At 35.8% G+C, this 17389-nt stretch overlaps 1 protein-coding gene across 17 annotated transcripts in view; it reads left to right on the top strand.

Moving 5' to 3' along the window:
• CLOCK (clock circadian regulator) overlaps positions 1–17389 on the top strand; it is a 163180-nt gene that overhangs the window by 102464 nt on the left and 43327 nt on the right. For 16 of the 17 annotated variants that reach the window (XM_036334456.1, XM_036334445.1, XM_036334437.1 and 13 more), the window contains 5 exons: positions 3169–3258; positions 10775–10895; positions 15128–15241; positions 15380–15498; positions 17223–17305. In XM_036334456.1, coding sequence (XP_036190349.1) covers positions 3169–3258; positions 10775–10895; positions 15128–15241; positions 15380–15498; positions 17223–17305 — 527 coding nt within the window. The remainder of the gene's footprint in view (positions 1–3168; positions 3259–10774; positions 10896–15127; positions 15242–15379; positions 15499–17222; positions 17306–17389) is intronic. The other variant, XM_036334476.1, reaches the window with a different exon arrangement.

Here is a 17389-nt window from a genome sequence, read left to right as displayed (position 1 = left end):
AAACTATCTGTTCACTAATAAGCTAAACACAAAAGCTTTGTCTTCAAATTTTTCACAATGGACAGATCTTTATTAATGTCAGGACACAGTAGTATTAAAAAAAATCAAAGATTTAAGAGATTATGACGTTATATACAGCAGAAAACTTAATCATATATAAATTAGTTGTCTCATGATGATCCTCACAGCTTTCAGGATTACATTCCTGAAAAATGTTATATTTACTTATTTTTAATATGTCAAACATATTTTTTATTTTAGTATTTACAACTGTCAAGTAAATATGTATTCTAACATTAATGTACTATAAATATGTGTTTGTATTGCAACCTGGGTCTAACTAACCTAGATGTGTTCGTACTGGCTAGTCACTTTGATCAGATTACAGGTAGGCAGTGCAGATACCATTTTCTGCAGAATTTCAGATGTAGGTTATATCTGGGAATGTTAGAGCTACTAGTGGAAGAGATTCGATCATTCACCTCAACTTCTTCATTTTGTGGATGAGATCCAGAGAAGTTGCAGCTTGTCCCAGGTCAGATAGCTAATTAATGGAAGAACTAGGACTGAGATATTAAAATTCACTTATAACCTGTATGTTAGCCTTTTCTCTCTCCATTCCTCCATTGCCATTCATCTCTACTCTGATGCGGAATATTCCTTGCAACCTTGAGGTAGAGAGTAGTCAAGGAAATCAGGGCAATTTAGCCTGACCTCTATGCAAAGTCATCTTTAGGTGAAGTTCTCTCTTAGTGCATTGTTCTTTCCCTTGGAAGCCGACAGCTCTCTCTGGTAGTCTACAAGGCAAGGGCTAGTGCCCTGTCAACTTTAGATACAAATCCGCAAGGAAGTTCTATCCCCTCCCCTAGAACTTCCATTTCAGTCTCCCCCCGATTAAATACTCACTAACAAAGAAGGTTTACATAGTCCTTTTATTGTGGCTCAATTAGGTATCAAATAGGAAGACAAGGAGTTTTAACGAATGAGCCTTCCCCTTATACAGTGTGGAAGAGGGATAAGTTTCACAGTCTTCACTTTTGGGAGGGGGATGTCCATATCTCTCTGATCTTCATCTTCAGGGCCCCTTGAGCTTTTGGTGTACCCCCCTACCTGCTTGGGAAATTACATCCATCACTCAAAAGACTGGGCCCTGGTCTTTACTTGTATTAAGAATTTGGCAAGATGATAGTGGAGGCTTTCCTCTGCTTAACCTTTGCCTACTTTGGAAAATGAAAGGACAACCTATGGTCCTAGGAGTGGGATAAAGTCGTGAAGAGTACTGATTTCAAATTATTTCCCTTTACACAATAGAACTGCACCCCGATTCGTAACAAATATCCTAATAGCAAATACAGATCATCATAGTAAATATTAATTTGCTTTCAAAGATTATATAATCTAGCTTCATATGAGAAAAGCTAGTTCTTAATAACATCATTTTGACCTTTTCCTTATGGAATAATAATACTGGCATTATACTAAGGAATTTTTGTAAAAGTAATTTCATGAATTTGCATGAATTATAAGGTTTTTATTCCTTCTACATTAGCCGAGAATGGGTTTCTTTTAGCCATTTTAGAAAGTAGTCATCTACTCAAAATAAGTTCTTTTTAATATCCAAATCTCTCCCTCAATAGAAGGGGTGGTGGCATGCCTTTTTTCATGCATTCAATGTATACTTCAATAGTTACTTAGAAATAGAGGGAGGTTACTCTAACTCCACGCTCTGGAAATTAAATACAAGTATTTTTTGTCTGCTATATGCTACACATATGCTAGGTCCTGCAGATACAGTGCTATAGAAGATATGTATGGCTCTTAACAGAGATTGCTATCCTTTGAGAGATCCTATAATTAAATAAGAAATCAAAATTGAGTGTGATAACTTTTGGAACTTCTCTTCGTATTTTTTCTGCTATATATCTTCAATATCTTTTACACTGGATTTTCCTTTCCCTCAGCCTGCAAATATACTTGTAACTTTTTTTTAAATTGCCTTCCCTTGATACTTGCTTCCCTTTAAACTTTCATCTCTCTTTTCTTCCATTCTAAAGTTCTTGGTAGAGTGGTTTTATAAGTACCTCTGATCATCCACTCGTCTCTAAATTCATTAGTCTGACCGATCTTCCTATTGGCATCTGTTCTGAAAGTCACCAAATTTATTTCTCATTTCGTATCCTGTTGGATCTTATTTTACACTGAACCATCCATCTTCCTTCTCACCTTGTCACATTCTCTTCTATTGATTTCCTCATCGACAGTTGTATTCTGTCTTTGATTTTCTCTGGTACTTGTCGTTCGCATCCCCACATGTAGATAATTCCCCAAGGATTTGTCTGGAATGCAGATCTGCAGATCTCATATCTTCGGCGGTTACTTCTGTAACTAAGATTCTCAAATGAAAATACTTTATCTTCTGTAAAATACAGGATCACTTTATTAATAAGTATTGTATCTCTGCATGGCTTCTCTCCTGAACTCTAACTTCACATTTCTCTATGTCTAAGTTCTTTCTTCTCTATTCTTACTGCACTTAATTTCATTCAGATTCTCATTAACTTCACTGTCTATTCTAAAGTCATTGAGATTTTCCTATCTTAATTTTTTCCCCCTCTAAATCTATTTACACACTGCTTCCAGACTACTCTTGAACATAAGATATAGGTCCTTATGTCTTAACCTGGCATTTCATGGCCTTTCATGATCTATCCTTAGCCTACCTTTTCAGATTTATTTCCCTTTCACTCAATTCCTCATGTATCTCCCTACAGTTCATACACCTCTCGTTTGATATATACAAAAGGTGATAATGTATTCCTTTGTGTGCCAAAGACATTATTAATGATGTGTGTACTTCAGAGATATTAGCATCTTCAAATAAGGCCATCTGTACACAATATATGAATGATAAGGTAGAACATTAAATCCATAGTTTAGAAACCAACTGTCCAATAGCCAAAGAGTGATTTTTTTTCTCCAAAAGCATTTAAAAAATGCACAAAGATATATACTATACTACAGTATTGTGAAGGGGGAAAGCTAGCATTTTGATAATGCTCTGGAAATTTCTACCTTATGTCTTTTGTCATTTAGTAAGTTAGACTTTTATTTTTGTGCTAGAAAACACTTTTTTCTTTTCATTTAACTGACTATTATGTTTAATTTCAGGCTCTTGATGGTTTTTTTTTAGCAATCATGACAGATGGAAGCATAATATATGTGTCTGAGAGTGTAACTTCATTACTTGAACATTTACCAGTAAGTATAAAAATCCTGTGATCTCTTTCTTATTTAATGCCTATTTTCAACATTCTAAAGTACTTGAAAATGTACCTCCAGAGCGATGTTAAGCAATAAGTAGAGTGTGGAGGAGAACGCAAAATACATCTTTGTTTTAACATGGCTGTTTTTTCTCAGTTCAGTCATGCCTCTGTAATCTGTAGTAACTATTCAGTGACCACTGTATCCAATCTCTGTTCTTGCTGTCCTATTTTTTCTAATACTAAGTTTTCAGTGTTTCCTTTTTATTCAGCCTGGTGAAGACGTTGCTAAATCACTGAGAATATCTTGGGAATAATTAAATTTCTACTGAGATATTCCTGTTACAGCTAGAGGAACACAAATAATTTTCTCAAAAGAATAATTTAAAAGTACACACTAAAAATAATAGATATAGAACTTTTGTGCTCTATGGCTTGACTTGCTAATGCCCAAGTGGCCATATTCAGTGTGTTATCAATATGACCTTAAGGGTACAGAATTGGAAAATAATTACATTGTATGATTTTGATAAAGATGGTGAACACCAAAATTAATGTGTTTGTTGTTTTATTCCAAGTATAATTATTGAATATCAACTCTCTACCAGACACGATGTTAGATGCTCTGCTGCAGCTGACAGTTCTAATGAATTTGAAATTTTTATTTAATATGTAATGTTCTTATCTAAGATAGGGCTTGTGGTATAAATATTCTGAAGTTACTTATAAATTACTCTTAATTTATTATAAATACAAAGTACCTGTTTTATAAAGGTCTCTTTTAAGAGATACTGATAAGCAGTATCTTCCTCCCTCTGATTACTCTGCCAACTCATCCTATCTAATAAAAGAGTAATATGCAAATTGACCATCACTCCAACACACGAGATGGCTGCCACAAGGTGGCTGTCAGTGGAGAGCAGCTTTGGGCAATCAGGCCAGCAGGGGAGGGCAGTTGGGAAGGACCAGGCCTGAAAGAGAGGGCCGTTGGGGGGACCAGGCCAGCAGGAGAGGGCAGTTGAGAGGGATCAGCCCTGCAGAGGAAGGGCAGTTAAGGGCTACCAGGCCAGCAGAGGAGGGTAGTTAGGGGCAATCGGGCTGGCAAGGGAGCAGTTAGGCATGGATCAGGCTTGCAGGGCAGTGGTTAGGGAGTGATCAGGCAGGCAGGCAGAAGCAGTTAGGGGCAATCAGGAAGGTAGGCAGGCGATCGGTTGGGAGCCAGCAGTCCCGGATTGTGAGAGGGTCCCATATTGGAGAGGGTGCAGGCTATGCTAAGGGACGCACACCCCCCGTGCATGAATTTCGTGCACCAGCCCTCTAGTATTCTATATAGAGAATGGACACTACACTTAAAAGACCAGATTTAAAAGGGTATTTTCTTACTGAAAGCCAGGCATTAAGTAGTTTGCTGATTTTTGTGGCTCACACCAGAAAATGACTTGGTTTGCCTGCTTTTCTAGGGGCTTTCATTAACAGTAAGCTCAAAAAGTAGGTAATTAGCCCATCTAAAATTTGAGAGGAAACAGATTATAGAACTAAACTAGTATAGGCAGAGAAAAGGACAGATTGATTAACTGAATTTTCTGGTTTTGTTTTTTTTTTAATTATGTGAAAAAAGCTAGGGAAAGAAACTCATTGTAGGATTAAGATAATGATTAAAATAAGATTAATACAAATAAAGGTATTATTATATGCTTTTAAACCATATACCATTGTATAGGTTTTCTTTTCATTATATATTTATAGAAACTAATTTTTTAAATTAAATTTCTAAAAATTTTATTCATAATCAGCATCTTATGTAATATATGTGGTAACACTTTTTAAAAGCCTACTTTTTGGGCACTTTCCTTGAACTCCATTCAGAATTAGATGCCCTTCCTCTCTCTCTGCTTATGTTACCTTGTACGTACTGCCATCATGACACTTATAGTGAATTGTAATTTTCTGTTTATTTGGGTAATCATGGTAGGTGTAGCTTTTTAAATGCAGGGACTTTATATCCACAATGGGCTAGCTAGTTTCTTAGAGAGGCATTTGGTAGTATTTTACTGAATGTATAAAAATGAGTAGGCTGTTTGATGTAGCTGTTTTAAAAAATCTTTCCTAATGGCACACTGGTGTTGAATCTTTAGTGAGATGGCGTTTAATTGATTTTTGAAATAGGTAACATGTGATAGATCTAGTTGGGATCCAAGCATTTTGTCATTAACATTCCCTCCTCGTGAAAACTGTCTTTACCTTTCCATTCCATCCTGGATTTTTAAAAACCTTTCTATTTTATAACTGTTTTTAGATTTCAGAAAAATCAAGAAAATAGTACATAGAGTTCCCATGTGCCCCATACCCAGTTTCCTATGTTATTAACATTATCTTGATATTTTTCATTGTTTGTATTAGCCAAAGCATATAGATTGGTAGGTGAATTTTTGGGCAGAGGAAATTGCTGCTGCTGCTCTAGTAGACCCATTTCATTCCATACTAAGTTAATAGTGTCCTTTGTTAATATGTTTTTGCTGCTCACCAGTTCGTATGGACACTTTTCTTCACATCACCTTGAAAAATGTAAACACCAGTGTTCTGCGGGGCGGGGTGGGTGGGAGGCAAAAAGAGAAACACATCTTTTGAGAAAATAATACTCAGGATCAAACATAAGGAAAAAATATGTGACTTTCTGTTTTAGTTGTCGTTAATATTCAAACTGTAACAGATACTAAACAAAAGGTTTAAAATAATGATGTCTCTTTCATTGTGTCTTAATGTATATACCTGTTATCTAAAATAGAATTTTGGCTATTGCCAGAAGGGAAGACACATTAGCAAATACCTAAATTAGGCTTTAGTGTTTATAGTTCAGTTCTGTTGAGAAATTAAAACTTGCCATCTTAAATTAGTGGTCAATATGACTTAAAATTTTTAAATTTAAATTTTAAATCAGACCATAAAATTACAAGACTGATTCTATAGGTCCTGCAAGAAAAATGTTTTCTTAACTTTGTCACTTTATGCTTATTAGGCACATTTTAACCTATTTGTGGCTAATAATTGGGCATAAATGCTTTATTCTCTTGAGATTGGAAAGAAAACTTATGGAATTTTTGTCTCCCAATCTAGCTTTCTGTGACAAATTAGGCTCATACCACCTTAGTGCCGGAAGAAATTTTAGACAGCCTTAGCCCACCCCCTTTATATTATCAGCAAGAAACATGAAACTAGAGAAATTGGACTTAACTGTGCAACATTTTTGTGGAGCTTCCAAGACACAAAGTTGGTATCTTACTATATTTCAAATTTAAAATGTTTTAAATTTTACAACTAAAGATTGATTCCTCACACTTGTTTAAATATATTCCTCAGAGAGAATATATTAAAGTTGTAACCAAGTAATACAAAGAAGATGATAACCACATTATAGCTTAGCAGAGTCCAGGACTAAAAATGCTTCTGTGAGGATACTGGGCAAGCCTTTCCTTTTCTCCTCTTAACTTGAGAGTTTGGGAATGTAAACACAAATGTGTTTTAAGAAAAGCAGTAAACCCTGCGGTGTGCTCATCCAGGGTGGCTCCGTGGTTGAGCAGCGACCTATGCACCAGGAGGCTACGGTTTGATTCCTGGTCACAGCATATCCCAGGTTCTTGGCTCAATTCCCCGGAGGCAGGAATGATTTTCTCTCATCATTGATGTTTCTATCTCTCTCTTCCTCTCTAAAATCAGTATATATAAAGAAAGCCAGTACAGTCTTTACCAGCAGTTTACAGAAATAGAATTTAGAATTTTTTTGAGTAGTTATATAATGATTATTTGATAGGGCCAGAACTTTTCTTCCTTATGCCTATACATAAGGAACACAGTTGTTTAAAAATACGTTATATTCAACATATATTTAACGTATTTTCTGAGGAGCTTTCACTCCTTTTTAAGCAAGTACTCTACTGCAGTTATTTAACTGTCAGTTGTCTATCTGAGGGGTAAGATAATTGGTTACATTTTATAATTTCCACAAAATGTAGAAAAACAGAAAGGCTATTGATATATGTCACATAACTAACTCAGCAGGATTTACATTTCTTCTTCATGATAATGCTTGAAGGAGATAAAAGGATCAGGATAGCTGCTTTTCTAACTTTCTTTGAATTGTGTTTGGGAACTGAGTGAATGGTATGGTGATATTAAGTATGATTAGCTTCATTTAGAGATTTTAAATGTGGTGATTAATGGAAAGTTCGACATGTTAATCACCTGCTAACTCTGATCCTTCCTTCATAGTATAAAGTTTCAGGGGAAGCAGTGCTTGTGATCATACCACTCTGTGATCATACTACTCATTTATATTCTTTTCTCTGTGAATATGAAACACCTATCTGTTTATAGCTGGAAAAGCAAGGATAACATAGGTCAGTTTATAATTTCTTGAATAGTAAAAGAAATTGTCAGTGAGAACAAATAGTAGAAAACTATAATCGTTTTCAAAATGAAAGTTTTATTCAAATAGTTTTATTTTTCTGTTTAAACTATTTTTTACATTTATATCAATGCCTCTGTTTTGTCAATAAAAAGCAGTTTTCTAGTAATTTTGTTATTCATGCCTGAATTTTTAGTGCATAACTTCTGTTCTAGGGGCTTTTCAGACTTTCAGGGGGGGAAAAAAAACCTTCTTAAAATGCAGATATATTTTTAGTGTGGTTATCCGTAAGCCTTTACTAAATAACTCCTTAATCTAGAATCATTTATTTTACTAATAACTGTTATATGCAATGCACAACTTTAATGTGTCTTAATTTGAAGGGAGGAGGAAAATATATAAGAGATGGGGGCTTTTATTTACATACTAGAGGCCTGGTGCACAAATTCATGCACCAGTGGGGTCCCTCATCCTGGCCTGTGGGATCGGGAAAAAAACGGCTCTCCGACATCCCCTGAGGGGTCCGAAATTGCAAGAGGGCGCAGGCCAGGTCGAGGGACCCCACCGGTGCACGATCTGTACAATCGGGGCCGGGGAGAAATGTGGGAAGTTAGCCAGCTGGGGAAGGCCTGCAGGAGGGCTCCAGGGCATGTCTGGCCCATCTTGCTCAGCCCCAATTGGCCAGACCCCAGCAGCAAGCTAACCTACCGGTTGGAGCGTTTTCCCCCTGGTGGTCAGTGCACATCATAGTGACTGGTCAGTTGTCTGCCTCCGGTGGTCAGTGCACATCATAGCAGCTGGTCGACCGGTCGACTCTCTGCCCCCTGGTGGTCAGTACACGTCATAGGAAGTGGTTGAGTGGCCTTAGCATATCGTTAGTATATTACGCTTTGATTGGTTGAACGGCCGACTGGTCGATTGGACACTTAGCATGTTAGGCTTTTAATATATAGGATGGGCAGTGGGCAGTAAGACATAGACATTAAAATAAAATTGACAGAAATGTTTTATGGGAAATGAATGATAGAAGTAATAAGTAGTGAAGGAATTTTATTTACTGTGGATTAATGGTGTTAAGAAAATACTTTTTTGAAGGAAATAATTTGAACTGGTCTTTGAAAGATGGAAGATACAAATACTAGTATGTGGAGAAAGAGAGGAAGGCTATTCCAATTTATAGAGTGGACTTTGAGAGCTAGAGAAAAGAAAGAATGTGAATGTATGGCTTTTATGGAGAGTACGGTAAAAACTCTTCCCACTTCCCACCTCCCCAGTGGCTCTCTTTTGTTGTTTGAGGGTTTTTGTTTTTAAACCATGAATTTCTTTCTTTGAACAAAATCTTTACAATGTTTAAACCCAAATAAAAGTGGAACTGCTTTTGTGAATACAGAGGCAAAGAGCCTTAGCCCTGCCTTCACAGCTCCTTTTCACTCCACAGTCCTTGAGACACCCCTTCAGTATCTCCAGCATTCCACAGAGCAGTTTGAAAATATGGATAAACTAAGTAGAATAGTCTGGATTTGGTAGAAAATGTGAAATCACTGATTTGTTGTCAGTGGTTATTAGGATAGGAACTGTTTTATTCGTATTTGATTCCCATAGCCATGGCACATTGTAGGCAACCTGTTTGTCAAATTACAGTTGATTACTGAATCATTATTAAAGCCATATTTGAGCAAGGATTATGTTTGACATACTACTTATTTTGGGGGAGGAGGGTTAGCTAACAGCAGGGCTTTTTGACAGTGGGATACAGGATGGATGGATGGAAAAGATGAAGTAAAGAGGAAAAGACACATTAGACAATTGAAATGACACCAAAGTCAAATCTCCTCTTTGTTTAGCCTGTGGCTAGTCCTGTGTTATAGTAAATACCACCATAAATTACCAGAGGCTTGGATATACCGTAGGGTTATGTCTTGTAGCCAAAGATTTTTCTAATTAACTTCCTTAGTTCTGTTATATTTTAAACTGGAGAACTGGTGCATGAAAATTGTGCATGGCGGGGGTGGGGTGGGGCGGGGGGGGGGTGTTCCTTAGCCCGGCCTGCACCTTCTACAATCTGGGACCCCTCAGGGGATGTCTGACTCACAATTCGAAACCACTGGCTCCTAACTGCTTGCCTGCCTGCCAGCCTGATCACCCCCTAACCGCTCCCCTACCGGCCTGATCACCCCCAACTGCCCTCCCCTGCCGGCCTGATCACCCCCAACGGCCCTCCCCTGCTGGCCTGGTTGCCCACAACTGCCCTCCCCTGTCAGCCTGATCTCCTCCAACTGCCCTCCCCTGCCGCAACCCACCTCCTCTGCTGGGCCCCACCTCTGCTGTGCGCACAGCCATCTTGTGACGGCCATCTTGTGAGGGCGTGATGCATGAGGTCGTGGCGACCACCTAGGCTATTATTAGTATTCAGCAGTTCTCAACCTGTGGGTCGCAAACAATGAAAATACATCCTGCATATCAGATATTTACATTACGATTCATAACAGTAGCAACATTACAGTTATGAGGTAGCAACGAAAATAATTTTATGGTTGGGGTCACCACAACATGAACTGTATTAAAGGGTCGCAGCATTAGGAAGGTTGAGAACCACTGGCAGATGTTCAAATTTGGTGAAACTCACCTTTGCAAATCATTTATCAGACTTTTCAAGATCATATGGAACATGGATCTGATGAAGACACGGAGACATGGAGGTCATGTTAATCATCTTCCACTTTGTTTTGTTCTTAAATATTTTTTTATTGATTTCAGAGAGCAAGGGAGAGGGAGAGAGTGGTAGAAATATCAGTGATGAGAGAGAATCATTGATCAGCTGCTTCCTGCACACCCCACATGAGGGATCAAACCTGCAACCTGGGCATGTGCCCTGACCGGGAATCGAACCCTGACCTCCTGGTTCATAGGTTGATGCTCAACCACTGAGCCATACCAGCCAGGCTTCTCTTATTCTTTAAGTTGTTCTCTGTAACTTGATGTTTGTCAGTTTTTACAAATAATCAAGTTAATCATATGTTCAGCTGATGTTTTAAGAGTGATTATATCCTTTTAAAATACATGTCTCTTGAATCACTAAAGTTATTTTATTTTCTTGAATTTTTATTTTCAGTCTGATCTTGTGGATCAAAGTATATTTAATTTCATCCCAGAGGGGGAACATTCAGAGGTTTATAAAATACTCTCTACCCATCTGCTGGAAAGTGACTCATTGACCCCGGAATATTTAAAATGTAAGTAGTAGCTGTTAAGGAAAAAGCTAAATGTATTTGGTCATGTTATACTTTGCTTTTGTAACAAACACAGACATGTTTGACTAAATTAACACATAGCATCGTTTCATATACCTTATTAGATCACTTTTAAATTTTAAAAAATATATATAATATGGAATTAAGACTGTATTTTAAAGTTTGAACTCTATTCTAGAATATATTGAAATCCCATCTTTTTTGTTATAATAGTTATGCCATAAACTGTATTTTACACAAAAGTGGAACTTTATAATATGTTTTTATTAATTTGTAAATAAAATCTTACGTAATGAGAAAATTAAACATTATTATTTTCACTATAATCAACCAGTTGGACAATAATAACTTCTGTATTTTTAAGAAATAGTAACTAAAGAAATTTGTTTACTTTACTAATTAAAAAAATCATTTATTGGGTATATGTTACATGCCAGGCAATTGTGCAATATCAAAGAAGTGCCAAGAACAGTGAAAAATAGTTCCTGTTTTTGAAAACTAAAAATACTATGGTATAATCAGACATCTCTTCTAGGTTCATTGGCAAATTAATTTGACCAGAATACCTCATTTTCTTCACTAAATTTTTCTCTATGTAAAATCTGAGATGATCACAAGACTATATTTATATTTGGTCATTAGTTATTAGATTTTTTTTAATCACTTTTTTCATTATTTTTTAATTTTGACTTTTCTGGTCATACTGATATTAATTTTGACATTTCTGGTAATTCTGATATTATTAATCATTTGAAAAGTTCTTGGTATTTTGAACTCTCAAGTTCTATAGAAAACTAACTGTCCAAGAATACACCCACACACACATATATGTGTAAGTATGTATCAATGTATATCTTTGATGTGACTGAGTGGCCTGTCAGAAGATGAGATGAATTAGAGACTAGGAGAGTCCATTTGAAGCCTATTTATAATTGTTTAAAAAATTAAGTTCTTATGACATTACCAATAGACCACTCTAGTTTTTCAACTAGGAGAAAGATTTGTGCTGGATATAATGATATAGATCAGTTATATGCCTATAATAGTATTTGAAGTCATGGATTGAATTGTATTATTTGAGATGAATATATAGAGCAAGGAGAGAAGAATTAGAAAGGTAGAACACTGAGACCTAAAAGATGACAAAGAAAGGGTCCACTATAGAGGCCTTCATAGGGCAGAGTTGGTGGGAGAACTGAATGAAAGCCTCTGGCAGAAAGACAAACGTTAGGCTTCTGCTTCTAAGATTGGAGGGTGGATGGCAACAATACGTTTTGATAGAGAAAAACCTTAATTAAAAGACTTACCCCTAGTTAAGCACCGATATACAAAAAGTTATTTTCCCAGAAAAAAAGTGTTTTATGCCAGAAGATTAAACATGATTTAAAACGGGGGTAAATTTAGGTTTCTGCAAATAGGTCATTTGAGCCTTAATGAAAGTGAGGTGGTACCAGTGGTGTTATTTGTGTCTAGAAAAGGAAATGGGGCCTAATCTTTCATTCAGACTTGTTCGATTTTTATTATGTAGTGAGGACCTGGCAAAAAGGTGGCTTTTTGGTTTGGATAAAATCTCAGGTGGAAAATTTTGAAAAGGATTAGCCTGGAAGTAAAAAACTACAGAAGAAGTAAGGATGGAGAAGAAAGCCTGTATGTGCGTGTTGAGTAGATAAATTCAATAGGACTTAGTGTTAGGCAGGAGACCAAGTGGCTAAGGTTCATCTGTGGAGGTTTTAGGAAGAAGGCGGTTAGATTTTGAACCTGTTGTGGTAGGTAATGAAGTCATACATGATAATGACAGAAGAATGTGAGTTTGATGCTGTGAATGAAGAAGGCATTACTAGTCCTTGAGTGCTGAAATAATAACTGTGAAAGTAACATCAGTTAACAATTGTAGGGAAAGTTCAATTCTAGTGGCAGGAGTATGGAGGCATATATAGGATACATTTTTGTAGTTACCTAGATGGTTTGCATCTATACTAAATTGGTGGTATTGGATGCTCATTTGGAAAAATAAGTTATGAGAGCTTTTTTGGTGAAATAAAAAGCAGGTCCTGGTGACAGACTGGAGGCTTGTGGAAGAGAAGAGACCAAATTAATATGGTTTCTATCTTGAGAAATAGGAACACATAGGTCAGAGGGGAAAAATAGCTGGCTTAGGAAGAGAGAGGGATAAATTCACTTTGAAATATTTTTAGTTTGAGTTATTGATGGGACAATCAAGTAGCAATGTCCTGAAAGCACATAGTGACCTGAGACTTAGTCTTATACAAAATGTTAAGAGTTGGGGAGAGAGATTTAGGAGTAAATAAGTTAACTAAATGCTGATAAATTTATAAAGGGCAATGATAGATCAAGATCAAAACAATGTTTATAAATGCTCACAATTTGAAGACTGATTAGTAGAAATATAGAAATTTTCAATAAGGTAGGAAGGTAAGTTTCAGGCTATTGAATGAAGTGGGAGTTTTAAGAAGAGGTAGTAATAATGAGGAAAGCCCATTGAAGTTAATAGTACAGTAGTATTCCCTTATTTGTGTTTCACTTTGCATGGTTTCAGTTACTTGCAATCAATCTCCATCTGAAAATATAAAAATGGAAAATGTCAAAAATAAATAATTCATAAATTTTAAATTGCATGTCATTCTGAATAGTGTGATGAAATCTCATGTCATCCTGCTCTGTACCACATAGGATGTGAATTATCTCTCTGTCCAGCATATCCTTTCTGTATATACAGTACAATAAAATATTTTGAGAGAGACCACAGTCACATAACTATAATAAAAAGTATATTGTGATGACAGGTATACCTTGAAGATATTTCCAGTTAAGTTCCCAGACCACCACAATAAAGCAAGTCATAATCTTTCTGCTAGTGGTGTGTCTTGCCTTCAATATGTAAAAAATTCAGTATCTGTGAAGTGCAGTAACACAAAGTGCAATAAAATGAGGTATACCTGTAACTGTTCTTTCATGATTAGTAATTATTACTCTCTTACTGTGCCTAATTTATAAATTAAACTTTATCATAGGTATGTACGTTTGCTAAAATATTAGTACTTATAGGGTTTGATACTATCTGTGGTGTCAGACATCCACTGGGGGTTTTGGAACATATCTCCCTGGAATAAGGGGGGATTACTGTACAAGTATTGGTGATCTTTATGCAAGCAATTCCTATAGAGCAGGGTGGAGAACATCCAGCCTGTGGGCCATTTAAGTAAGGCCCACAAAATCATTTGGTCTGGCCCAGCCAGGGCATTTGGGGTGAGTTATTTAAATGTTTGACCAAATATAGCAGGCTAATTTTAGGTTGGGAATTTTGTATGGCCTGCGAATGGTGTTATAAATATTCAAATGGTTCTTGGCAGAAAAAAGGTTTCTCATCCCTGCTATACAGGTTATAAGGAAGAAAGCCACCATGCGTGAAGTTAAGGTAAATGAATATGCGTATGGAACTTAAAGCACATAATGAAAAGGAAGGCAATTTCTATGATACTATAAAGAGTAGCATGGCCCTAGCTGGTTTGGCTCAGTGGATAGAGAGTCGGCCTGTGGACTGAAGGGTCCCAGGTTCGATTCTGGTCAAGGGCACATGCCCAAGTTGCTGGCTTGTTCCCCAATGGGGGGCATGCTGGAGGCAGCTGACTGATCAATGGTTCTCTCTCATCATTGATGTTTCTATCTCTCTCTCCCTCTCCCTACCTCTCTGAAATAAATAAAAATATATTTTAAAAAGTAATATGAAAAAATTTTGTTTATCTGAGATGGGAAGACCTAAGCAGATTTACAAATAGACACAAATGACTCAAAGAAGAGAAGGTGTGGATGCTAAAGGAATGAATAAAGGTGTAGCCCTGATCCTAAAGAACATAGGAAAGACTGTTCACAGTAGACATAGAAGCATTAACTTTAAAATGGGAAGCACAACTGTTCTTTGAAATTAGAGTGAAGAATGAGAAGGAAGGACAGATAAAAATGGGGAAATATGGAGTTACTTATATCAAAAGATCAGTTTTCTCTATTAAGGATAGATCATCTATTTTCTGTATTAAGAAGATCATCTCCTATAGTTATTCTACTTTTATGGACTAAATAAAAATGTAATTGAGTACTGTTAGAGAAAATATTGTAAACTTGTACAACTTTTATAATATTTTCATGTAATATATCACTCATGATAAATCACAAATATATTTTTTCTCCCACTTCAGCAAAAAATCAGTTAGAATTCTGTTGTCATATGCTTCGAGGAACAATAGACCCAAAAGAGCCATCTACCTATGAATATGTGAAATTTATAGGAAATTTCAAATCTTTAAACAGTGGTGAGTTAAAATGCTTTTCTTCCAATGTACTTTTAATCTGGTATTGTTTCAAGCTCTCGAAAACATAGCTATTTGAACATCAATAATAACTAGATTTTACTGGATTAAGTGATGATACATATTTCCTTATTGTTTTAGTATCCACTTCAGCACACAATGGTTTTGAAGGAACTATACAACGCACACACAGACCATCTTATGAAGATAGAGTTTGTTTTGTAGCTACTGTCAGATTAGCTACACCTCAGTTCATCAAGGTATGTTTTGAATTTTATTTCCTAAAGGGGATTTAAATTCATATTTTGCCGAATAGTCTTTATGTAATTTTTTTTTGCTGTTTCTAGAATAACTGAAACTTCCTACAAACATTAAAGATAGTGATGGCCATTAATCTTGAAATATATATCATCATAATGCTGTATTTTTTAAGCACATAATGAGTTATCAAGGTACTCATTAAATTTAGAATTCATTTTGAAAAATAAATCCTTTGCAGTTAACCAGTGGTTACATATCACTGTTGTCGTGCGTTTGTGCAAAATTTTAAGATGCTTTTTTTTGTGTGTAGTTCATAACCTACATTAAAGGAGAAAGGCCAAACGTGTGTAATTTTAAAGATTATTTTTGACATTTTCTTTAGAAATATACAAGTGGCTTTTTACTTTTTACTTGCATGCAATTTATCTTTTTAGCTTTAAAATTTAATTAAAGAATGTATTTTTATTTTTTGGACCTCAGAAGCAGATGATTAGTAGGGAAGTGGAAGGTGAGGTAATTCAGCCACTAAAAGAACGTGGCTGGAAGTAAACCAGGCTAAGATTTTAAAATTAGGAAGATGCCATATTGTAGGACAAGTACTGAATTAGTAGTTAGAAGATCTTAAACAGTTTTGCTCTTCTTGTTTTGATCTTAGGAAATTATAGCAGTGGCAAATATTTAGTGCTTATTACATACTGTATATTTTATGTGCATTATCTAATTTAATTCTTATAACAATCCTTTAAGGTAGATGCTAGTGTGATCCCAGTTTTATGTATAAGGAAACAGGCTTAGGGAAGTTAAGTTATTTGCCCAAAGTCAAAGTTATTAAGTGGTAGAAATGAGATTGATTCTAATTCTTTTTCTCTCAAAGCCCATACTCTTTAATCACTGCATTGTGCTATAGAAGGTCATTCAAGGACACAGAGGCAGGTTGGAATACATTGTTGAATATGAGTAGAGTCTAGGGTTACTGTGTGTGGAGGGGGTAGGGATGTTGGGAGATGATAAAAAATAGAAAAAGGCCAGAACTGAAATATGTTTCGTTCTTTCTTTTTTTTTATTTCTCCATGCTGAAGAGTTTAAACTTTATCCTAACAGAATGAGGAATCATTAAGCAGGGAAGTTATATAGTTATATTTGAGTATTAGTAAGGTAATTACAGCCAGAATAGAAGATGGGTTGAAGAACACGTAGAGTTGTTTGGGGAGATGCTGTGGCAATAATATGAAACAATGATGATGAGGGTCTAGTCTAAACTAAGACACTGAAGATGGATGGGGTTAAATAGATTTTTTTTTAAGATAGAAGGTGAATTTGAAAGGATTTAGTAGTAAGCATTTAGATGGTAAAAGGTGATATAGAAAATTGTTTTAACTGGATATGAGGAATAAGGCAGTTTGTTCATTTTAGGAAATACTGAGTTTGTGATGTGTGGGGACATCTACACAGAAATATGGCACTGAAGTTCAGGAGAGAGATCTGAATTCAGAATTAGGATTTATAGGCATGTGAGTGAATGGAGAAACGTGTCGAGTAAGAAGTACTCCTCTAGAAGCCTGCATTTATTTATTGCCATATTCTTTAGTATTAGAAAATTAAAATGTGTTAAAAAAAATTGCTAGAAAAGTTGTCTAATAAGGACTTTTGTGGCTAACAATATTTAGGATTCTTCAAAAGGCAGAAAAGTATTTCTGAATTTTAATTATTAATTTATTTGTAGGAAATGTGCACTGTTGAAGAACCCAATGAAGAGTTTACATCTAGACATAGTTTAGAATGGAAATTTCTATTTCTAGATCACAGGTAACTCCATTTTTAAATTTTATAAAAAAGGAACAGTCATATAATTGTTTAAATTAATGGATTTCCAAAACAAACTTTTTCTAA

The sequence above is a fragment of the Myotis myotis genome, unplaced genomic scaffold, assembly GCF_014108235.1.
Source record: "Myotis myotis isolate mMyoMyo1 unplaced genomic scaffold, mMyoMyo1.p scaffold_m19_p_1, whole genome shotgun sequence".
Classification (NCBI taxonomy): domain Eukaryota; kingdom Metazoa; phylum Chordata; class Mammalia; order Chiroptera; family Vespertilionidae; genus Myotis; species Myotis myotis.
This window is presented reverse-complemented; position numbering and strand designations above follow the sequence as displayed.